This window comes from Antedon bifida, chromosome 2 (genome assembly GCF_963402885.1).
Source record: "Antedon bifida chromosome 2, ecAntBifi1.1, whole genome shotgun sequence".
Classification (NCBI taxonomy): domain Eukaryota; kingdom Metazoa; phylum Echinodermata; class Crinoidea; order Comatulida; family Antedonidae; genus Antedon; species Antedon bifida.
This window is the reverse complement of record NC_136227.1, coordinates 6757238-6783211: the sequence shown is the minus strand read 5'-3', so window position 1 is coordinate 6783211 and position 25974 is coordinate 6757238. Positions and strand designations below refer to the sequence as shown.

The 25974-nt window shown below is 30.9% G+C and overlaps 1 protein-coding gene across 2 annotated transcripts in view; it reads right to left on the bottom strand.

Moving 5' to 3' along the window:
• Positions 1-25974, bottom strand: part of LOC144836053 (procollagen-lysine,2-oxoglutarate 5-dioxygenase 1-like) — a 46888-nt gene that overhangs the window by 18427 nt on the left and 2487 nt on the right. The window contains exons 2-17 of one of the 2 annotated variants that reach the window (XM_078691229.1): positions 24072-24172; positions 21932-22068; positions 20429-20543; positions 18699-18857; positions 17650-17713; positions 16920-17017; positions 16402-16503; positions 15374-15505; positions 14540-14661; positions 13957-14058; positions 13707-13832; positions 13018-13153; positions 11713-11787; positions 8887-9000; positions 1309-1377; positions 485-589 (exon numbers count right to left, since the gene is read on the bottom strand). In XM_078691229.1, the coding sequence (XP_078547355.1) occupies positions 485-589; positions 1309-1377; positions 8887-9000; positions 11713-11787; positions 13018-13153; positions 13707-13832; positions 13957-14058; positions 14540-14661; positions 15374-15505; positions 16402-16503; positions 16920-17017; positions 17650-17713; positions 18699-18857; positions 20429-20543; positions 21932-22068; positions 24072-24172 (1757 nt within the window). The remainder of the gene's footprint in view (positions 1-484; positions 590-1308; positions 1378-8886; positions 9001-11712; positions 11788-13017; positions 13154-13706; positions 13833-13956; positions 14059-14539; positions 14662-15373; positions 15506-16401; positions 16504-16919; positions 17018-17649; positions 17714-18698; positions 18858-20428; positions 20544-21931; positions 22069-24071; positions 24173-25974) is intronic. The other variant, XM_078691230.1, reaches the window with a different exon arrangement.

Genomic DNA, 25974 nt, shown 5'->3' with positions numbered 1-25974 from the left:
TGGAATTTCACAGACAAACTTGCCAAAGTTTTCTATTGGTGTGAAGTTTTGTGTTTATCATCAGTGTGAACAGAGAGTTGGTTACAATTCTCTGGTGTGAACATGTCTCTCTATCAATGAGTGGGTCTTGACTAATTGACAAATGCATGTATGTGTTATGTGAAATGGACAATACTGAATGTGGCTAGATTACAACTATTACTTGTGAAAGAGGGCTATATAAAAAGACCAACATTTCACATAAAAAAAAACACACAAAACCTGAGATATACCAACATGAATATAAAAACTTATTAACTCGCTACGGTCACAAGTTATAAAGTTGACATATTACAGGTCCTTAACCTTTTTGTATAAGTTTTGTTTTACACACGTTTACAAGTTCCAATTCCATTTATTAAAAGGAACAAACTTATTGCTTATCATAAAAAAAATCATATACATGTTTATGACTACCTCATACTAAATAATAAAGGTCACTTACCTTGTTATCCCCATTGGACCATTCTCCAAATGCATTTAACTCCTCGATCATCTGTTTCGCATACAGATCTGAAACCAACGGGAACCTATAAACATCGGGGCATGGCTAGAATAAAAATTAAAAGAGAAAATATTTACACCTACAGTAAATCTGCAAGTTTTCTAAATAAAACTCTTTTATTAAACTATACTTTTTAAGCTAACCTTCAACCATCTTAAAGGCTTCGGGTGTAGTATCCCAGAATGACTTCTAAATCTATCAATTTTATGAATTTTTTGAGAATTCTTACATTTTTAAAAAAATATTTATTTTAATCTCATATAGTATTTTTATTAAAATAATATTAGTTTTACAATAATAGTTTTTGAAGAAAACGAAATATATAATGGAGTATGTCAAACTTCTACTGCAGTAACTACCTATTTAGTAGCAAGTTTTTTTATTTGAAAATATTTTTTTCCGAAGTAAATGCCATTAAAAAAACTAAAAGCATACAGTATGTTACCATAAACAAATATATACTGCAGTAACTGAAGTAGAATGCCCAAAAATTGCAAATACAAAATTCAGACATTTTCTACACAAATATCCAATGGACAATTAATTAAAAGATGTTACACACAGGATGTCATTCATTAAAGAAAGTATCACTTACATTTATAAATGTAGTGTAGTTTTTTCATGCTGGCAAAATCTTACACAGAAGCCAGAGTTATCACACTTTACTAATAGCAATTAACTTATAATCTAATAATTTTGCTCAAAGATTTATAAATCTAAAACAAAACTCAATGCACTGTAGTAAAGAAAAATATATAATTTACCGATTCAATTTCAGTTTTTTCGTTCAATGTATCCCAATAATCCGGTCGTAAATACAAACGTTCCCAATCCTATAAAGAAAAAGAACAGTTTTCATGACTAATCAATATTAATCAATAATCACTTATAATCTATCAATCAATATTCAGTAAAATCAATATTAATCATCAATAATATGCATAATCAATATTAATCAATACTCAATGTAATTAGTAATAATCAATAATACTCAATATAATTAGCGATAATCAATATTAACCAATACTCAATATAATTAGTAATAATCAATATTAATCAATACTCAATATAATTAGTAATAATCAATATTAATCAATACTCGATATAATTAGTAATAATCAATATTAATCAATACTCAATATTAATCAAAATCAATCAATATTAATCAATAATAAGTAAAACCGGTATTGACCGATATTGAATTTGTTTTCAGGGAAATTAGGTACTGTGCCCAGCATGAAAGGCATGATTGTCTAAATTTCTCCATTATATCATTACATTAGTATCATTCTTTCATTTCTGGTGTACTTTAACAACAACATGTATTGGAGGATTCAACATTTAGCATACATTAACCTTTCACAGACAACCATTTAAACAAAGGGATGTATACAGAAATAATTCGCATAAAAACGAAATCAACTATATTGGAAATTTGCTGAGTCTTCTTGCAAAATGATAGGTAACCAATTGTTATCAAATTGTACAACATATATAGATATTTTGTTGGTGCAATGAAATGAAATGAAAATTAATTTTCATAAATTATTGCGATTGTTTAATTGAATGTTTCTTATGATAACAATAAGAAACTGCTTTAACAGTACAAATATTACTAATAAATAATAGTACTGGGTGGTATCATTTAAAGATGATCTTTTCATTTCATTTTCCTTTCAACAAGATGCCAATTTAATCAACTTAACAATCAGAGTATTGGGTTCAAATCATGTCTGAGGTCAGAATATTTTGACTTGATTGCCACTTATTGGGACAGTGAGTAAATTGCCTATGCTACTTATCAATGTGCCAATAAATAATATAAATCTGGGAATAATAGTAGAACCTCTATTAAGGGAGTAAGGGGTATCACCTGAATAGGGGTTGGTCATAGTGTTAAAACATGAATTGTCCCAAAGGAGGAGTTCTACTGTATAGGGTTTTAAACTACAGGTTCAGTGACGTAACACAGAGGCCTGAGGCCCCTGGTTTAGAAACCAAAGTTGCCCTCCAGCACAAGGCGTTTTCAGCCTTTTTGAAATATTTTAATGCTGTTTTTCCTCTGGGCACTGCCCCTAGGTTTAGCCAGTGAGCGCTCATAGCCGTTACGCCACTGTACATGTAAAACATGTCATATAATGTATATTTAGAAAAACATCAATATGAACTGTTTACTCACATTATTTTATCACAAAATTGACAAAAATATATATCACAAAGACTGTATTGTTATCAATTATAATATCAATAAATCCCATAATATTCATAAACATTTTGTACACAGGCCCATGGGACTATAATCAGTCATATACAGGTATTGATGAATTTGCAGTGATGAATTACAAGTAATATCAACATAATTACACTAAACCTGAATAAAAACTATTTCTACAAAAAGTTTAGTAATGTATTATTTTTAAAAAGGAAAGTTTACAGAAAGACTTTCATTTTTAACATTCCCTAGAGTCCATCATTCAAAGTTGCACCCGGTCAATTAATAGGTCATGCTGAAAACTTACAGACAACCAGACAATGAAAGATAATACACATTATTTGAGATAAAACTACACAGGAGAATTATATTAAGAGGGGGAAAGTTGAGCATGGGAAACCGAAAAGAATTTCTTTTGTTTTTTTAAATTATTATTTATTTATACTGGGTTACTTCTTCAGTCAAAGACTGGTCTCACAGAGGGCCCAGGTATGATCAGAGACTGTGAGTGACAGTGATTGTGTACATAGTACACCGGGGTAGCCCCCTACTGTACTCATCACTTTAAAGTGCACATGAGCTAGATGTGTACACTGGACCTACAGTTTATAGTCCTTATCCGAGAAGACTTGTTCTACCACCAGGACCATGGAGCCATGTGAGCCACGAACCCTTGCTGATGTTATGGCTATATAATCACGGTTCCACTGTCTTAACCGCTTGGCCACACACTCGAACCAATTTGCTCCTTTGCCTAGTTCTAATTTTTTTCTGTTCAATTATTTTTTCAAAGTAGGCCTACACACTGTTCAGTATACCACCTTATTTAGTTATTTGCAAAAACAGACATAAGCCAATCAAATTACAGAAAATCTATACATCATCCAAGCAAGCCAATCAAACTGAGTGGTTCACTGGAGCTATTGGCAACAGGTTATGCTTTCAGGAAATTGTGAACAATTAAGGGCGGATCCTAGATTTATGAAGCACTGTCTAGTACAGTAAACTGTATTCAAAGACATAATAAATATTTAGCCAGCTTATTTAGCCTTCCATACGCATACTGTACCTATAACTAAATGAATATACATTATCCACACTTATATAGGCATCCAATTAGGGTATTGCTAAAGCCCTGCAAACGCTCCAAAAAACATAGGAAACCCCATTGAACCAACATAAAAGATATTGAATCATGTAGGGTACCTTGATATGTCAATTAAACAAATTGTTTTTTTGTTATATTTTTCTTTAAGATGTATGTCCCCCAAAAACATGAAAAATGAAGATTAATAAATCAGACTTTTAATAGGCCATTTTGCAGTTTATTCACTTCTGTCAAAAAAAAAACGAACACAAAATTATTATTTCACTCATAAAAAGACAAAAGAAAAGTTTAAAACAAAACAATTTTAGGGGGACAATATCTTTAACTACTTATTTTTGGGGTAACATTGGTTGGTTTTAATACAGTATATCATATCATAACTATATTGCAGACGAGGAAAAAATAGATTTTTGGATTGATAAAAACAAAAATGACAAATCTAGGTCAGCAGATAGAAAGTTACCGCACATCTTAAAATGACATGAGTGAAAAGTATCCTCACAAGAAATTAAACATTACAAAATGACATTTATTTTTGTCTAAATGTGATGATAGTAATTGCCTAGAGAATATGTCGTGAACTACATTATCTGGATGCTCTTTTCAAATTTGTATATAAATAACATAAGTTATAATTATTTTAAAAAATACACTCAAAATGTATTACAAATTTAATTTATATACATAAAATTTACAAATGTACTCAAAGGTTAAGTTAGGAAATTGCTTATTGTCTATTTTGGAAAAAGGTAATATTGCCCTTTGAATCCATTTATAAACAAGCCTTTTTAAGAATATAACAAAGTATAATGTTAACAGACAGTTTAGTTTATAAATCCAAAGACAAATTACTTTAAAAATGGCAATGCTGTGTGTTAAAATGGAGACTGTATTACTGCAGTAAGGTTCGGGTTGCACCTATACAAGGTAAAATGAAAGTTTGATGCGATGGCCTAATTTGGAACTATAAATTTCTTTTTTAAAGTTTCTTAGGATTATCCTTAATTTTAAATATTGAAAAAGAGATATTATTTATATCTGCACATGTCTCACAGTGGTACTTAAGTTTGTATTACCAGGGAAGAGCAAAATTGCAGGGAAGAGTGAAATTTAACTCTTCCCGGGTATTAGTATATGATTAAGTTGATTAAATAATTAAATGTTTTCAACAAGATAGTTTTCTTTATAAAAAAAATGATAATCATCATACAGGATTTTGGCTACCGCCCAATTCAATATAAAATTATCTAGGTCATCCTACAGTAGGTCGTAGGTTACCAGCCCAGGTAACACCTCTGTGCTCGGCGGGCAAGTATAAAATAAAAACTGTTTGTTAACCTTTATTTAAGATACTCAAATCATGCGTCAATCTTGTGTTTAGCTTTATAGTGGTATGCAGGGATAATAAAATGGAATTGGGCTAGTAGAATTTTTAGGTAACCAGCCCAGTTATGTTACAGATAAAACTTTGGGTAACCTAATAAACCATGACACAACATATAAGACTCTCGGGAAACAATCTTGGACAAAAGTAAAAGTTGGTTACAAAAGTAATTATTGGTATTCCAACTTATAAACCTTAGTCGACAGGTGGCAATGCCTAACTATAATACTTTAAATATAAATAAAAAGTTATTATCCCCCAAAAACACAAGAAAAATTATGATTAAAAAAAAAACTTTGAAATAGTTTTAATAAAGTTAACAATGTTTTTTCTTGACAAAAAAAAACGTTTAAATTCATCCAAAAACCTATTGACTGTCAGTCAATTTGACTTTGTTGTTTTCAGGAAAATAGTTTGTTTCTCAATTTTTGGTCAAAGTGAATAACTATTATGGTGACATTAAAATGGCACATTCAACAAAAACATTTAAAATAATAATTTTTTCAGGGGACAATACTTTAATATTCTGGAGATGTGGGAAAAGGTGTAGAACAGTATTTTTTATAATTAATTAGAACAGAATTTTTTTGTTAAATCTCAAAATTAAGCTAAATCATTTCCATGAAGAACAAAAACACAAAATTAGGTCAAAAACTTCACAGATAAACACAGTTTTAAATCACCTTCAAACAATTAAGATTTTATCTCACAAACTTACGCAGTCAAAGATTAGAGCGCCACTCACAATGTGGTTACTGGTGACTAACGTAGAGTGCTAGTAGTAGTTTTATCTTAATCCTTTAAACCTAACATTTCTAATAAATGTCATTTTGGAAATGGAGAGGTAGATACGCAGGATTAAGAAATTTACAAGGCAAGCTTTAATTGTCTTTGTATGAACTTCCTAAAACTCTGTCTACACTATCAAACTAGTTTGACAAAAAAAGTGTGATGTGCCCAAATATGATAGTGATATGTCCATATATGGCATCATCATGTCCATATATGGGCGCATCACATTTGTTGTCACAAGGTTTTGATAGTGTAGACAGAGCTTAAGGGATCAATGTCAAAATTGTTTTACTGCAGTATTACATTCTGTTTACTTTTTAAAAACTATTTATGTAATCATAGCAACCTTTTATTTGCATTGATTGTTTCATAAACTTTTTCATTGAAAATCATGTAAACGCTGCAGAAACTTGTAGTTACTGCAGTAACTGCAACAGATTAATTTTGAAATGATCCCAGAATGTTCACCAGAAAGGCCATATACTGTACCATTATAAAAATCAAAAGAAAATATATAAAACTAATAGAAAATGTTTTAAATATGATAGTTATTTAGTAAATAAAGATGATTATTGCACAAATATATGAAACAAATAAACATTAATAAAATCAACCCTAATCAATCTAATTTTTGGTGGAATTAAAAAATGAAATTAAAAAATTATTATGTGACCTTAAAATGGCCAACAAAAACATTATTACCAAGCTGGGTGAGGGCATGTGGCGCAATGTTTTGGACGTTCGACTACTGATCGTGAGATCGAGGTTCGAATCCAACTCTCGCGCATTGCTTGTATCCCTAGGCAAGATACTTTACTTACGTTTGCATCTCTCCACCCAGGTGTATAAATGGGGACCCGGTTAGATCAAGACACACCTTTGCGCTGATTACTAGCTGCATTATGGGTGTATGTTTCCATACATGTTTGATCCAAAAAATTGACTTGGGTAATAATGTTCAGCGCTTAGAGGTTTCACAACATTAGGCGCTATATAAATCCATGATATTATTATTATTATTATTAAGCTATATATTGAAAATTTCAATATTTTTTACTCTTCATTTAACAAAACATTAAATAAAGAAAGCGAGATTTATAAAAGTTTTCCGGGTCCGTTACTAATTAGTGATATCAACGTGAACTAACTAGAACAAATTAGAAACGACAGGAATTAACGGCATATCTGAATATTTATCTTGGACTTACGACTTTGAATTATAATATTACTTTCTGTTTCGTAGTTCACTATTCTTAATTAAATGTTTTTTAAAGAACAATTTACTAAATGTCAGGACAGGATAAAATAAAAAAAAGTTAATATTGTTTAAATTAGTTTATTCATATCACACTATTTTTATCATTACAATCAACGCAATAATTTAATAACCATCTTCATTAATATAGGGGCAAAAAAAATTGTTAATTAAATACTTGATTATGTATAATTGAGACATAAAGTAACTATATGTTAACAAAATTGTTATAGGATGCATATGATTTTAAAATAACCCATCTGTAACGTTAAATATGATTTTTTCATATTTAATATTCAATAACTTAAAAAATAAAGATCAGAAAAAAAAACAAAAATGTCTACTTGTTATAGGATGCATGGTTTATGAAATAAATATGATTTTAAAATAACCCATCTGTAACGTTAAATATGATTTTTTCATATTTAATATTCAATAATCACTAATTAGTAACGGACCCGGAAAACTTTTATAAATCTCGCTTTCTTTATTTAATGTTTTGTTATTAATGAAGAGTGAAAAATATGGAAATTTACAATATGAATTTTACAATTTACAATTATCCATTTTATTTGCATAGGCATACCCAGCACAAGATTTCCTCATCTTCTCGGGATTATGCCTTCCTCCATAGCCAATTTTCTTAAATTCACTTTTCTGTTGTTTATACAACAAACATCTATTTCATTTTTTATATTCCTTACCATTTTTGTTTATTATTTTGTACTGTTTTGCTATGGAGGAAAATAAATGTCTTTTGAAATGAAATGAAATAACTTAAAAAATAAAGATCAGAAAATAAACAAAAAAGTCTACTTTGAGAAATAGCCAAGAATTATATCAAAATCAGTAAATAAAATTTGTTTTAAACTCATGGACCAAATACTGTGGATGCCCTATAATTGTTTTCTGATATTCAAATTATTCTATAGCAGTTAATACAGTAAATACATATGATTCAATTAATGTATTTATTTTGTTTGAATGTAGAAGTTTATGAGGCATTTCAATGGAATTAACAGGGCATTAAAATTAGGGAGGATCTAAAGAATAATGAAAAATATGCATGCGACAAATCTCTCTTTTCTTTATTTCCTTGGGTGTAATCCCACTTCGGGTCTAATCCCACCTCCTACTTTATGTCTTTCACAAACAGGCAATCCCCGAGTATAGTCCCAGTAATTAACCTTTGATCTGAATGTATAGGCCTCTCTCTATAGCCAGTTCAGATGTGTTTATTACAAGAAATGCTTACCAATCATTTTACTTTCTGAACCTGGGTTTCCTCTGGTATATTTTGTAAAATAATAAATAATATTTATTCGGTCATCAATGTAAAAATAACCAGGAATGAGAATAGGCAAAGCCCAAACAGATTCTGCACTCACTCCATACAATACAATCAGTTAAAGATAAAACCATATACAAGAAAAATACAAATAAATTATACATAACATGAAATATAGTGTTTTGTTAGAGCAGCCTTAAATATTGAAATTGTTTGTAGGGGAGTGGAATTATACCACAGGATATACGGTAAAAGTGTAATAAGCATATCTAGAATAATTAAATTTGTAAAAAAAACCTCTACCTTTGGATTGTTATATATTTCGTACATGTCGTTATGAAGGTGGTTCGTCTCAAAGTATTCAGTGTTCACCAGATGCCCGAAAATCTCACGATTCGTCACATACATGAAGATACCCTAAAAGAACCAATCAGACTAAGCGTTAGATAAATGAAAATGGAATTATTTAATTATGTAAATAAGTTAAAAAACATAATTTTATTATTACTAATTAAATATTATATTTAAATAGATATAAATAAATATCTATTTAATAATCAGCTTAATTGTTATCCTGCTCAATTTCCACACATCTCCATTTTAATATTATTTCATTTATTATTATTTTAATATCTACCCAGTGTAATTTCTACCAAATAAAATAAATATTAATTTCCTAAAATTATAAAAAAACACTTAAATATATTAATTTAGTTTATAATTTGATTAACTCATTTCTATACTTAGAGCAAAGGTTTTTTTAACCCTTAATAAACGAAATACATGGTTAATTTCATTTATTAAATAATATTGTTTCATTAAATAAATTTCACCTTTCACTTTTGGAGAACAATAATAGTAACATTATTATTGTGGTATATTTTTATATCTGCATTCTTTCTTAATAATATGTTTATATTTTCTCAAGAGGATTTTCAAGACAATGACCTTTGTTTCGGTTTTGTTAAAAGGACAATAGAATTGAAACGAAAGCAAAAGTTTCTCATCTGTGACAAAACTACACTATAACGGTGTCCCAGAGATATTAGAGAAAGAAACAATATATCGAAACTAATACCTATTTATATGTTATAAGTTATAACCAGCATGTTAGTGGAGATGATTCGATGTTGGATTGGAATTAAATAAAAATAAATTGGTTAATGAGAGTATAGAGAAATATACAAGAAAATTAATAATTATTAAAGATGTATTGTCCACCAAAAAATGATGATTAATTAAATCAGACTTTGAATAGGTTATTTTGTAGTTTTAATAAAGTTAATCACTTTCATAGAAAAAAAAACAGCGATAAAAAATAATGTTTTCACTTATAAAATGACAAAATAAATAGTTAAATTCAACCAAAAATCCATTGGCTGGCAGCCAATTTGACTATATTTTTGCTTTAAATTAGAGTTATTTCAGGTAAATATTTTTTTTTTTAAATGGCATATTCAACAAAAAATGTTTAAGAATTATTTTTTTTTAGGAGAAAATACATCTTTAATAAGTAATACTTTATGTATCCTTTATTTATATGTTTTAGAATTTTCATAAACTCTATATCATCTAATGAAGCTACAGCTTCCTCTCTTATAATCTCTTCTTTTGCCCATATATATTGCAAGTATATTATTATAAAAAGTTTCTTTTTAAATATGAAAATAGAGGGTGCTCTTGATGTTAAAACCATTATCACAACAGAAACAAATATATCAAATAAAAACACATTACAAAATTGTTCATAACTCTGAAAAGAACACACGGACAAACTGCAAATAATACAAAATCAACAACAACAAAAGCAGTCATTAGTAGAACATTATGATTGTGTGAAACCAGTAATTAGTGAGAATTTAATTTTTGTTTAAACCTAGCAAGTTAAATGTACACAGAAGAACAATTAAACACAAATGAATTTTTGAAAATACAGGAACTCTCATCTCTCCCCTTTCCTATTAAATATACAGTACTTCCAACTGGTGAAAAAGAGCTGGTCTGGACAAACAAAAAATATAGATATATAGCCCTTAAAAAAACATATTTAACATTACAATATTCACCATACACAATTATTAGAAGTACAAACATTCATGCTATATAAAGGATGTTAATATTATTTAAATACGATCAATATTAATTGTTTTTATCAAACACATGCAGGTTATATTAGCTTATTCAGAGATTCAACTTGGCATGACCAATGCCTAATGTATTGCATACAGAAAATCCTATGTTAGCAGGGATTTTTTTTTCATTAGACTTTAAGCAGTGTTATAACAATTTTCTGTATGCTGTTTTAGACTACTATACAGTAGTTTAGGTCTCCCCTGAATATTTGTGTTGGGAAGTAGGGGCGGATTCAAATGAAGGCACAGCTGAACTGGACTCCCTCTAAATTCAACAAATTGTAATACAAAAGGTAGGACATCAAATTAAGTTCAGCACTTCATTTCACTACTTTTAGGCCCTGGAAGCCCCTCATCCACCAAAAAATTTCAAAATCCGGCATCTGCCATTGGAAAGGAGGGTTCTACTGTATACAGACAGGTTGAAAATAAAAATAGATTGGTATTAGGCATAGTCATGCTGAGTAGAAACTGTGATATAAGTTTAATAAGGAGGTTTTACAATCTTACAAAATATGATAATGATAACATCTACCAACATTTAGACTTTCTTTCAAATATTAATCAAGATTGAGAGGGGTAGGCTTACAGTATACCAGAGGGGCGTTATTCAACACCTACAGTATACTGCATGAAAATTATGTATAGTTAGGGGATGTGGGAAGAGGTTTGAGCCTAAACCAGATGACCAAAATATAAGAGTTAAGCTCTGTTTACACTATCAAACTTTATGTGAAACAAAATGTGATGTGCCCATATATCGACGTATTTGGCCATATCACTGTCATATTTGGGCACATCACACTATTTTGATAATGTAGACAAAGCTTTAGGCTAACACTCATATGGAACAAATTATTTGAAATTATTTATTAGATTTTCAAAAATATTATTATAGATTTGAACTCATTTATTTAAAGTTCAAAAATGATTTTAAAAATTTGTTATCATATTCTGTAAGTTTGCGACACCTCATTATTGAAGACCCGCACGTTACCCTATTTCTAAGGTTGGTACAAAAATCCACTTCGCTGTCGCCTTGGTTATTCAATAAGCATTTTCTACGTTCTCGCTGTAAAGGTTAAAGGTCAGGTTACAAAGCAAGAACATACACAAAGATAGTGAATTATATTAAACATTTAGACAGTTAAATACATAATAACATAGATTGTATTATACGTATATTAACAGTTTTAAGTGAAGAACTGTAGTGGATTTAGGATGTTGAGAAAAAAAGGGGGGTTGAGTGGTGTTAACCAACTGCCTAGTGGGAAAAACATTGAAGTTATTATTGTTTGAAGGTTTGCATGGCAAAATCAATATGCTGATATAACGTTTTCGGTACACCACGTATATATAGTTCTGAAAAGATCTGTTGAGTTTCTTGACGTTTCGATCAATATACATTGATCGTCTTCAGGAATGAGAATGCCGCATTATATCAACATAAAAAGAAGTTATTTAATTAAACCTACAGTTTCCATTAATTATTATTAACACTTATCAAATATTATCAATATTAATCATTAATACAGACACATTGAACTTTCAAAATTCATGATTAAGCTACAAGCGTCACACTACGTGTCATGCTTCACTGACTTGTAACTGACCCTGGGGAGCTCGCCGAGTCTCTCCTCCCTTAGATATACTGTACAACATTAAACTCAATAAAAAGATAGGAATGCTATCAGAGAAGTAAGTAGGTAGTAACTAGACCATGAATACATTAATGATAGAATTATTAATGATTCTGGATTAAAACTAACATAGCACTGGGTTTACAAATGTTTTAATTCTTAGAAAGTATGAATAATTCAAATGCAAGATTTAAATTAATTTTTTTTTTTTCGCACTATTCCATCAAAACAACCTAATAACTTTAGAAAAGACGAATAATAATTTAGAGGCAAAAAAATATATTTACATGTGCTACTAAATTAAAACAATTTTAAAAGATTTTAAATAGCAGATTAACCAAAGGAGGATTACATTACAGTAGGTAGTAGTTTTATAGTGTGGGACAGATTTTAATTTACTAAATAATTGATAGGGCCTCATATTGAGGAGGGTCTAGGGGTGAAGATTTTAGAAGCTCATTGGTTTTAACCACATATTTTACCATTACTTTTTATTACTTAGTTAAATATTTTGGTTGATTTTGCCAGGGAACCTCGATAAGAACCTCAACAGTGGAGATCCTTTAAAAATGAATTTTTCCCATCAAACATGGCTAAATAACTATGTAATACTAATTTACTAAAAGATGTAAGAAATGTCAATGGAAGAATGGATAACCTACCCTACTTCTCAAATCGGAGCAAAAGTTCATGTCTGCGTCTTTGTCACCGTCGAGAAAGGAGGGCATGTGGGGCTCCCTCAAGATGCGTCCATGTATTAAATATACACTGGAGATGTACGGTACATTAAACACGCCCCTGATGGAATACAAAATAAAAACAATCACGTTTTATTCAGTCATTTTGGCTCATGGTAAAAAATAAATGCATTGAATGATAATGCCGCTGAAATAAGCGACTGTCTGTATTCAGGTCACAGGCAAAATTTATTCAAAATAATGATTTTGCATTTTGTATTTACATAAGTGGTGATCTAAGATTTTTTTTTAATGGATAGCTCTAGTTTTTGTACAAAGTAATCTTTGGGTGAAATGTATGATATGCATGAAAACAATTTTTTTTTTTACATTTTTTTTTCATTATTGCAACAGAAGTGGTGGCCCAATATGGTAACATCAAAATTATGAAATTTCCAAAAAAATATGTCTTTTTATTAATTATTACAGTAACTTTATTAATTTTGACATTTTGAGATATTTTTGCCACTTATGGATCAGCGCAAAGAGTCTAACTGTATCTCTTATACTTGCATATTATTTCTCATAGGTGAATAACATTTAGAAAATGTAATTCATAATTTATTATAGAAATATGAATTTCAATTTCTCAAAAATGACAAAAAATAACTTACAGCCTTTGACGCCTCACGATAGAGACGTAATCTTGTGACCTTGCATAGTAGTTATCGTCGTTGAGGGCGCCCCAAAAGTTGGACCAAAGCCTTCCATACTTGATATGCATTGGAGCAATGACAGTACTAAAGGTTATATGAAAATGTTTTTATATTTACACTTATGAACAAAAAAATAATTATCGCAATCATATTTATAATAAGTGTCGTAATGTAAAAACCTAAAAAATATTTTTCTATTACTACTTACCGATTCTGCTCTATCAAACTGCGTATTAAGTGTGAATTTTCAATTTGGCTCGGACTGTCTATAGACAGGTAGTAATCACACAAAATTACATTGCAATATTCTCTACAGACAAAAAAAATGATTACTTTGTTATTATTATCCATTTATTTCTTTTTTAATGATTTCTTTACATATACACAAAATTCTAATCTGTCAGACATGAGGACACTTCTTATATTAACATACACTTTAATAATCAAAAACTTGAAAAACTTAAAACTTTATATAATCATACTATAATGCTCAGTTCAACTCAAATAGAACATTATTGTGTACATAAATTTCAAGTCGAGTGGCCGAGCGGTTAAGGAAGGGGCGTCGAAAAAACAATCTGGCTCGCATGCACTTTAAAGAACCCAGTACATCTTTCAGAAGAATAGGGGGTAATACTCTAGTGTACTGGTCCACTCTGTCGATGTGGACAGATGAACGGGTGCCGTTTGGTGGCAGCATTCAATACAAAGGGACCCTTAGGGGGGAGAAAGTTGTGGTATGTGTTGTCCACGCCTGCGCGCAATTCAGCCCAGTGTGTTTATAAACTTACATTCCTTTTTGTCGTGCTTCTCCTTCTGTGATCTCAATGGCTGGTACGATGTATTCTATTGACCTAAAGACTTCCTTATAATCTCTTGTAAAATTTAACACATGTCTGAAGTGATGAATCTCCTACAAACCAGAAATATGTTATGAAATAAGAAAAATAGTAATTGTTAATAGAATTCATTGCTTTAAAATTTGTGTAAGGGAAAAATGCAAGCCTGGGGCCGTATTCACCATTTACACTTTGGGAAACACTCTTATCCTTAAAAATAAAAAAATGTCCGATATAAGTGAATACAATTTAAGGAAAATATTTATTGAGTTAAGTGAAATACATAATATTTAAGCGAAATATCTAACTTAAGTGTGATTGGTGAATACTATATATATATATATACATTAGGCATAGAACATTAATTCTAAACCGCCCGGTGATATACTGAAATTTAAGTAATTAATTTAAAACGATAAGATGAGGAAATATGTGAGAATGAGAAAAAGTCGCTCAAACCCGAGATTCAAACCCGGACATGCTGCTTGATACGCAGATGTCCTAACCATTAGACCACTGGGGCTTTCATAGTTCGAACCCAATTGGATAGCGACTCTTTAACATTCTCGGCGTTGTACAGCGGAACAGCACTAGTCCCTCAATATATATATACTATTCTACTGAAGAAAAGAATGTTTTAGGCAAATTTGCAAAAAGGTGATGTGCCCATATCACTACCACCATATTTGGGCCTATCACACTTTTTTGTCAAACTAGTTTGATTGTGTAGACAAAGCTTAAAAGTCTCTACAGCTATGGCATACGAAAACGGCATATTATACTCACATTATTATGAATAAACAAGTCTATTTTTGACTTTGGATAATCTAAATTAAGAATGTTTTCAAAGAACTGATTAAGAAATGGCGTAGGCTGCTCAATGAATATAGCCACAAGAACTTTTGGCAAGTCCTCATCCTGCAAAATAAAAGAAAAACAATGCTTAACATTTATTTATTTTGTATTTCAACAATATTTTATTCTTAATACCATACAGTAAAGCCTGTTTTCCTGTATACGTTATTCGACGTTATCGTTAACAATAATCGGCGATCTTCTACGTAAACATTGAAATGTTAACGATTTACAGGAAAAGGTACTCGTTATCGTTATCATTTTAACTTAACGATTGGCAGTGAACTTTTAACGATCAATGACGGTAGCATCGAATAACGTCGACAGGAAAACAGGCTTAAGGTATGTTTTCTTATACGGTACTCTTTCCAGTTTTAATGAATAAAATGTCTATTTTACAAGTGTTAAAATCACTTATCAAATACTGGTAAGAAAAGAAAACGTTTAAATAACATTGCAAGTTTATTTCAAAATGTATCATTGAGATACGTAATTATCATTATCATTATCATTAGTATTAAAAATACATCATGACAAGACATAAACATGTAACAATAAAAATTAAATTAAAATAAATATAATTTATAAAGATAAAATAAAGCACAAACAATTTAGATTAAATAAATTAAATTAACTTGGCTCTCTCAGAAGAAAAGAAGATGGTTTTTGAGCATGTATCAAATTAACAATTTTTGTTAACGAGAATCTTCTGGGTTGGGGTGGGGTGGGGTGGGTCAGGGCGTTTGCCCGAAAAGGGTCCTCATCACCCTGTAAAAATGTATTATTGGACCTCGCATCCTAACAAAAATTAAAAAAGAGACATGGGAAGGCAATGATGCTTTTGACAATGGAAAGAACCTACTGGGCTAGTATTGGTCAATTACTGGTCTAGTACTGGGCAAGTTAATCACAGAGTCCAGTAATCATAAATTTACAGTTCTAGTATGTATTTTAGTTACCTCTACATTGTCCAATGTGAAGGTACCATCATCACACTCTTTGCATCCAGACTCTTCCGTCCAATAGTTGTTTAGATAGTTAGCGAGTAAATTTAATGACAACTGCAAAAAAAAACAGATAATTTTTTTTAATTTTTTTTTTCATACACATCTAACAGCGAGAAACTCAGCAATTACAGGATTGATAAACTATTAAAAAAATTATCGTGCTTATAAACTAAGTCTCATTTAAGGCTTATATTAGGGAGTGGAGTTGAAAGAGTTGTGACTTACAACCCTGGCACCAGGTCAGGATTGAACCCACCAAGCTACAGCTCCACTACTAATTAATCAATCTCTACACTCAGAATTATTAATTAATCACTAGTTAATTTTTTAAAAGTGATTTTTGTGAGAAAATAATTTTTACATTTTAATTAAATTATCATGTTACTACTGCAAATCATTCAAAGTGTACAACCATACATAAACAACTTTGAAAAATATGTTTCTGAAAAATAAATTGAGAAACCCCTTACTGTTGATGGACCGTTGCCATGTACAATTGAAGGTAGCGTATTGTGTTTTATATTGTGCAAGAAACTGGCATCATTCAAAAACTTGACTTTCACATCCTCTGTAAACAAATAGATTTTAATAGATTACTTAAAGAATTGGGAGCTTTTGATTGGTTAACTGATGACTTACGACCTAACTAGGTCATGTCATTTAAGACGTGCTTCCTTTCCCCTCCACCTCCCCAACCAGTTTTTGATAGTTTTTAGGTCTATTAGGTGATGACTGATGACACAATCACATTGACATGACCTAGCTTATTAGCTACAGTAGGTTGTCCCAAATCAAAAGCTCCGCAATGGCATCTATCAACCTTTTCAATATAAATACAGTATAGTAATTTGTTTTTGTGTACACACTTTTGAATAGTACATTAAATTCTATAGTCAACAAATTTTCATGTAAAGCTCTGTCTACACTATCAAACTTTATGTTACAAAACAATGTGGTTTGCCAATAATGGACACGATGATGTCATATCACTACCATATATCACATCACACTTTTTTTGTCAAACTAGTTCGATAGTGTAGACAGAGCTTTAAATCAAAATGGTATCTCACAGAAAAGACAAATAAAAGAAGTGGGAAACGCCACCTAATCAGTCCTGATAGAGGACGGCAGACACCATCTAGAATCAGTCATGGTCTAATAACTGTTGATGATTGATGTAAGTGGCAATCAAATACTTACGTGTTGCTCCATTAAGGTTTTGAAGAACATAAGCCTCGTTATCTAATTTCATTTTCCATGATTTCTAAAAGAAAAGAAATTTATACTTTGAGGAATCAAGTATTTTGCTTTGCTTTGGACACCAGATTCTTAGGTTTAGTATATACTTACCAGCAAAAAACACAACAATATGATCAAAACTCAAGCCTGACAAAATGTTAAAAAATGCAAGGAAGTACCTTTTATTTTTAGTATTGAATCATTCTTTGCACCCTCAAAAACATATTAGAATAAGCAGAATGACTTTACGACTCAACAGAAAACAGGTGGTGAATTGTGAAAATGCTAGTAGCTAAATCAATTCAATTATTTTATTTCGTCAAGCACTCTGGCTAGAAATTTGTCTTGCTTGTCACATAAATAAACATAAAATATATAGTATATATATATATATTCCCTCACTTGCACTGATGAAGGGCTAGTGTTGCCCGAAAGCTCTGCTAACTTTTCTGGCTGTTTACTTTATCGTTTTGATTTAGCTTTTCGCTTTTTTTATTTGTATCTCCATTGAGATCCAGCCACTGATACCCACAGCATTGTCATTTTTTTCAGTAATTTGCCTTTGGATTTATATATATATATATATATATATATATAGTTTTAGCGTTTTTTGTTTGTTAATATTTGACCATAATTTAGATCATGTTTCACTGGGACAGTTTGTATACATTTCTGCAGTGTTTATCTCCATTTCCATATGTCCGTAATCCGGCCGAATTTTCAGTAGTAATTGCTTTTGTTGTAGCCTACTTTTCATAAGCTCTGTCTACACTATAAAACTTTATGTGAGTTTGCCCAAATATGGTAGTGATATGACATCATCATATCTATATATAGGCACATCACATTTACATAAAGTTTGATAGTGTAGACAGAGCATTAGGCATATAAATAGCAAAGGTACGAAACAAATTTGAATGCACTGGCTATACATTATTAAAAACATTTATTTATTCATATTTTACAAATAGGTTGAAACCCTCTCATTATCTTCTTATCTAGTTACTTACTCTTAATTCATCATCTAAGTATAATCTTGTAAAGAATAATTGGTCGTCTGCCGTATTTGCTATAGGTTTGTGAGTTAACGCTTTCCAAACGTAGTCAGCATAGCCGATGTAAAGACCAGAATTTAAAAACCGGTAGCCCTCAACTTTAGGATATGAATGCTGCAAAGAGAGAAAATAATAATCAGTATTACTGGTAGTATGGTTATTTTTTATAGTTTATTTTTGTTAATAATAAGTTTTAAGCTCTGTCTACACTATCAAACTAGTTTGACAAAAAAAGTGTGATGTTGCAAAATAAGGTAGTGGTATGCACAAATATGGTAGTGATAACATACCCATTATGGGCACATCACATTTTTTTGTCTCACAAACTTTGATAGTGTTTACTGACCTTTAGAGAGGGAAAGCCAGATCAGTAATATCACTGCTTTCCATTGTATTGGGCCCTCTAGAATACATATCATTACTCCAGGCAAAAACGTAACTAAAGTGTCTTGCCTAAGGATACAAACAATGCAACTAGAATTGGATTCGAACCCACGATCTTATGATCAGTAGTCGTACTGCACCACACGCCCTTATGATACTACTGTACTTCAATACAACATTAGCCTCAATGTATTAGTTTATTCTACAGTACTTGCTTAACATTATTATCAAAAATCAATAATGTTCAAACAAATGGCTCATGAACTAACTAGTTTAGTCCAAAAAATATTGCTATGTTGCCCAATCCTCACTGACTCAAAATTGATATAATTCAGGCTGGTCAGGTTTTATCAATGCATCACCCCTGTATAAACAATTTTTCATAAAATTAAGATGGATGCCAATTTGACTCAAGGTAGACTTGGGGTATGATTATTAACCCCACGGTGGGATTATAATAGAACCTAGAGTTGGATTATTGACTTCATGTGAGATTTTAAACTCAGGGCGGTATTACATTTTAGTAAGGATAGCTATAATCTAAGCAAAATATTTGTTCCAACAGATGGGAATCGCCTCTCCTGACATTTTCATAAATTAAGACAGTACTGTAACGCTAAATTTAAAACATGTTTAGGAATTTGGTTTTCCGTTTTACAGGGCATTATTTTTTTTTTGCATAATGTTGTAATCTGGTCTTTAACCAGACTGTGCTTTTGACAATAAAATAAAGTCAACTTGATTTTTAAAGTGAAAATGATAATTGAATTCAAAACAGAAAATTCTCTACTGCATGCTCTTTGTTGTGATAATATTCTGACAGGATTTGAATTTGACCCTAAGCCCATGGGATTATATATTTATTCCTTTATTTAATTTCTGCTGTAACCTGCATACAAACATGTTACAACTCAAATACATTAAAACAAGAATGTAATAAAATTATTCAAATGTGAAAACCATAATCATAAAAACTGAAATTATAGGATAGTCAGTTTGTGTACCTGTATACTGCGTCTATTAGTATTTTAGTATTACAAATCATATCACTTTTAAACACACAAGATCCTACACTTGGTTTTCAACACTAATGTGACCTTGCTTAAGATACAAAATCATAACACTGTAAGTCTGAACAACGGCAGTTATATCATCCAGTAATTTATCCTTATAATATGTTCAGTTATTTACATTCCCTAATTAAACAGCCTAAAAACACATTGATCGTCCAACACTATGTGGCCTTACTTAAGATATAAAACCATGATATTGTACATCTGAACACTTAAATCTTAACTTACCCTTAGAGATGTATCTGGCCAAATATAGTTTTCTGCTCCAAAAACAAGGTTGCAATTTAAATCCTTAAATTTGCGAACTATTTCTTTTAATCCTCCTAAAAATATTACATCATAACTGAAAAGAAACAAAATATAGAATGTTCAGCACTTCATATTAGCCGATTCTCAGAAGGTATCTATAATTTGTTCAGTATCATAGGTAAATTCTAAATACAGTGTCACATATATATCACAGGATTCCTGTATCATAGTCTGTATCAAACCCCAACTGGATTCAGATTTGTGCAACACAACCAAATAAGTGCCCTCTATTTTAATACGCAACAAAGGGGTAAGTGATGGGACAACCCCTTCAATATGCCTACATTATGAATATGGTGTACAGTACAACATAGAGCACTTTATACTATTTATTTTAGCATTGAAACACATACAAAGTATGAACATTTGTGATTTACTTTAAGCGCTTTAAAAATCAAATCTGACATCTAGTAGGACAATAAATAAATTTGTAATCATTTGTGAATCACCCTCTACTCTATAGTACCTCCAAACTGTGACGATTCCATACATAGAAGATTTAAACTGACTATTTTATTATACCGAAATGTATATAATATTTTAAACAGCACAATAGTATATTACCAAGTCTTTTTATATTTCATCATATTACATATGATAATACTCTTTTAAATTGCATTTCTTTGAAACTTGTAAGATTTGATAAATTATCTACATCGTATATCAAATGAAGTACGACGAATTCACTACAGTTAGAATCGCTTCAGTGCATCGTGAATGCTAGCCGCAGAGGCAAAGCTGCCGAGACTAATTGTATCTGACAAAAGACCAAATCCCAAGGCTTATAATTTATAAATACTCTCGTTCCATTGAATAATCACTTATAAGATACGCTATTAACAATTAATTTTCTGCAGTAGTAAGTGTTGTTTTGCCAAATCCATTCTATGTGTCTGATGTAAATGATTAAAAACTCTTTTATACTTAGCACCTGAACGGCAAGAAAAGTAATTTAAAAATAATTTCATACTATAAATATGTAGGTTCAAATCGTGTTTATATCTAGGAGTTTTCGCTTACGGCAGGGTTGGTATGAGAGCTAGGTCATCAGGGGAACAACCACTGAAATGCAGGTCAATATACCTTGCTTGTCACATGTTACAACATAACAAACATGGGTGACCAGTGATTAGCAGCTGCTAGCTTTGGTTAATCCAGCTTGCTCTGGGTCTATCCATGTGAACAACCTGCTCATGAGCAAGCTCATTTTTTATGAGCCAATCCGAAATAAGCTCACATACATACAAGCTTTGCATAACAATAAAATTGATTGTAATTTTTAGGTTTTATATTCATACTCAACAAATGAAATAAATTACAACTAAACAACAATATACCTCTGATTCCTCTTAGAGGAGAAAAGGGCCTATATTGGTTTATCCAGGTAACCTAGGCACAAAACAGATCAATAGATGTACCTACCTGTCAGTAAATAGAACAATAGTGTCTGGCTCATCTTTATACTTTTCTTGAGCTTCTATAAATAAATTGACCTTCTGACCTCCGCCAGGAAACCTTTGTAAATCTCCTCCTACCCATTGCTTATGCATTCCTAAAACCTGAAAAAAAAAACAAGAAAAACCAAGATAATAGTTAATAGTAAATGCCTCAATTGATGGTTAGTAAAGTTACAGCAGAACCCATCCTTTTGGACACCCAAATTTAAAACTTTCCTGTTAAACAAAAGAGGAGCAAAATATATGTTTCAACACTTATGATCAACAAATATTCAGGGGACAGCTCTATTAAGCGGCCGATTCGTTGGGTCCTGAAGGTGTCTCTAATTAGATTCTACTGACGTAGTGTTTTACTTTTGATTGTAACAGTACTGTAATGATGTTTTAATTATTATTACAGCGCTTTATCTGCCTTCCATATTCAGTTATTAATAATTATGTTATATTGTAATGTATTGTGAATCTTTTTCAACAATAGCATTAAAATCAAATCAAAGTAAGTGGTCACATCGGGAGGCTCATCTGTACTGTGTGTGAAAAGGTGTATAATGATAATTTGTAGACACCATATACAATATGTTCCAATACTTGACACCATTAAGATGTTCTCGGGTGACCACTTGAAATCGGAAGCACAGACCAACATCATACACCAGAAGCTGTATGACAACTGTAATCGCATTATTTTTGGGTTTTAAACTCTATACTTTTGAAATACATTCACGCTCATGTAAAGCCTGTCTGCCTGTCCATGGGTCTGACCTACTGTACAAAGCCCTCCTCCCCAACCTAATAAATGTGCTCCTTTTCTGTATAAACAAGTGAAATTGCTGGCCTAAAGTACTTTACTTATGTACACTACTATTTCTCTGTTTTATCTGTTAAAGGCAGACTCAAATCATTTTGTTCGAGATACCTGTTCTTTGTGCATATTGTTATGGAAATATCAGCCCATTTCATTTGTTTTTGTTTTTGGTTTTGTGTAGCAATACTGTACCTGACAAATTTGTCAATGAATATTTTCGCTTGTAAAACACTCTTAAGCTCTGTCTGACACTATCAAACTAGATTTTTTTTCACATAAAGTTTGAGAGTGTAGACAGACAGTTTCTCTAGGTTTACAATTTTTGCTATTAAGAATGATCAATACAAGCTACTTAGCCACTAAGTATTTTGAAATTGATTAATATAATAGTTAATTATGTAGAGCTTAAGAAGGCTCAATAAAAGAAATTACTAGAACTAAAATTAATTATCTCCAGGACATACACAAATTTAAGATCAGATATTTGCTGATTTTGCACATGGTTGCAAACTACTGATTCAAAGTTCAGATTAAATACAAATACGTGCAGAACGCCTCCTAACATAAACAAACAGTACAACAACATTACAACAACCCTTATCTAGGGCACACCTTTATTTAAGTACAAAAAAGTAGAAAACATACAGGTTCAACTCTTCCAATACCGAACTCTCTGAAAACCGGACTTTTCTTGAAGTTAAGTGTCCCCTTAATGGGGGTGCCCCTAAACAGGTGTCCCAATGGTCTATCTACTATAAAATAAATTCAGCCAATTCTAAAAGTTGGTACAACCAAACCTGATTTTTCATTTAAAATCTACATATACAGATATAATAAACATTATAAATCAAAGAGCTGCATAGGCAGGATATAGAAAAAAATCAAGATCAAATAGGTTAAAACTGCCTCAATATAGATTTATTTTTACGACATGTTTCGGGCATAGCCCATCATCATTATAATAAACATTATACTTATACTTATAGGATTATATATTACTTTTTTTTTATTCGGTCAACTGTGAAGAAAGAGATTATAAAAAAAGACAAACATGAGTACAGGTGTTTTATGAAAGGAAATGAAAGGAAATTATAAACAAAACCATAAAGCATCAATAATGTATTTTCAACTCTACTCTTTTATCTCAAATAATATGGTTTTTATTTTTCCAATAAACTGTAATAACCATTGTTAATTACATTTAAATATCTTTTTTCTTTCCTTTATTATTTGGAAACATCAGGAGAAAGAAATGTCCAATCTTTGGTTTGGTTTATATTTTTCATGTAAAATTACTTACCTGAACTTTGACCCCATGTTGTTCACACGACTTCCTGTATCTCAGAAATCCATCTGTTTCATTGGTTGCTACAGTGAAGACGACAACTTTCTGCCCATTTACTAAATAGAAAAAAAGTACATTAAAAATTAAATATGTTAATAAAATAATTGCATACAGCTTCCTATGTTCAAAGCCAAGCCAGACCCATTTTGTCATTATTATTAACTACAAAAAACTACATAAAATTGCATCATTACACATAACTTCCTTTATCAATGCATACTGTACAATATTCGATTCATCAACTACTAGTAGTTATTAAAGCCTCTGCTAATTTCAATCATCGTAACACAACCAAGTGACAAAAACCGTGAATTTGTTTAATCCCCTAATAAGGTTCCTCTTTCAAACTGCATCATTTAAAGCTCTGTTTACACTATCATTAGTAATACCTATATTATAAGGTATTGTGTGTTATATCATCTTTACTCCATGGTTACAGTATAAGGTATAACCATACTACCATATTTAAGCATATCACTACCACCATATAGGCACATCACTCTTTTTTGTCAAACTAGTTTGATAGTGTAAACAGAGCTTTAAATGATGCAGTTTGGAAGAGGAACCTTCAGTTTTAAAAACATGCGATAGTAAAAAAAAAACAGTGTTATATTATTTTAAAAAGCCTGGTTTATCTAAATAATGCATGGGATTGTTTCTCCTGCCTATGCTGACCATGAAAATAGGGTAGATCCTCTATTAAAAGGAACACATTTCGAACCTAAGAAAGGTGTCCCCGTAATAGGGGTGTCTTCTGAATAGCGGATGACCCACTTCCTGCTAAATTTGTACTAACAAAAAAGTGTTTAAATTAAACTATGGACCTATAGGTCCATGATTAAACCAGTGGTTGTTGTGATAGTATGTTTTTAACCTTTCTTTTTGAGAACATCCTAAGTTAAATAGGTCAGTTTGCCATATTTCTGCTGCCAAGGAATTGGGGATAAATAAATAGTTGAAACAGGCCCTAGAAAGCTTCCAAAGTAACAATAACAATGCTTACAAAAATAAATAAAATACTCTACTCTCTCATGAATCATACAAGTACTAAAATATTCTATATTCTTAAATTCATCAATAAAGGTTTCAAATAATGATGATGAATATTCTATATAAATTCTTATTTTATCAATAAATTATTTCAAATAATGATGATGAATTAGTAGAGTACAATGCTATTAGTATTAATATTACTGTATATGAAAAATTCTTAATTTATTAATAGTTTTCCAAATAACGAATGATGATGAATACTGTAGTACCATGCTATTCTATAAAAGAATGTGTACTTTAAATAATAATGATAAATGAAACCATACTAACTATATTCTATATTGAAAATCTAAAGCTTACTTATTAAAGTACTTACTTTAACTATTATTAATATGATGATGAATGGTTAGAGGGACTTGGGCTAGATAGAGATTTATGTACTGTATCATAAATCCAAAGGTAAATTACTGAAAAAATTACAATGCTGTGTGGGTATCCGTGGCCGGATGTCAATGGAGATATACAAAATAAAATAAGCAAAAAGCTAAATCAAAACAATAAAGTAAAACAACCAGAAAAATTATCAGAACTTCTGGGCAACATTGGCCCTTCATCAGTGCAAATTACTTTAATTTTAAAATATAACTTTTCTTTTCTTTTCTTTTCTTTTATTTCATACTTATCCAACAGCGAGTAACTCGCCAATTACAGGATAGATAAACTATTTAATAATTTATCGTGCTTATAAACTAAGTCTCATTTGAGGCTTAGGGAGTGGAGTTGAAAGAGTCATGAGTTACAACCCTGCACTAGGTCAGGATTGAACCCGGGACCTTGGGATTGGAAGGCAAGCATGTTAACCACC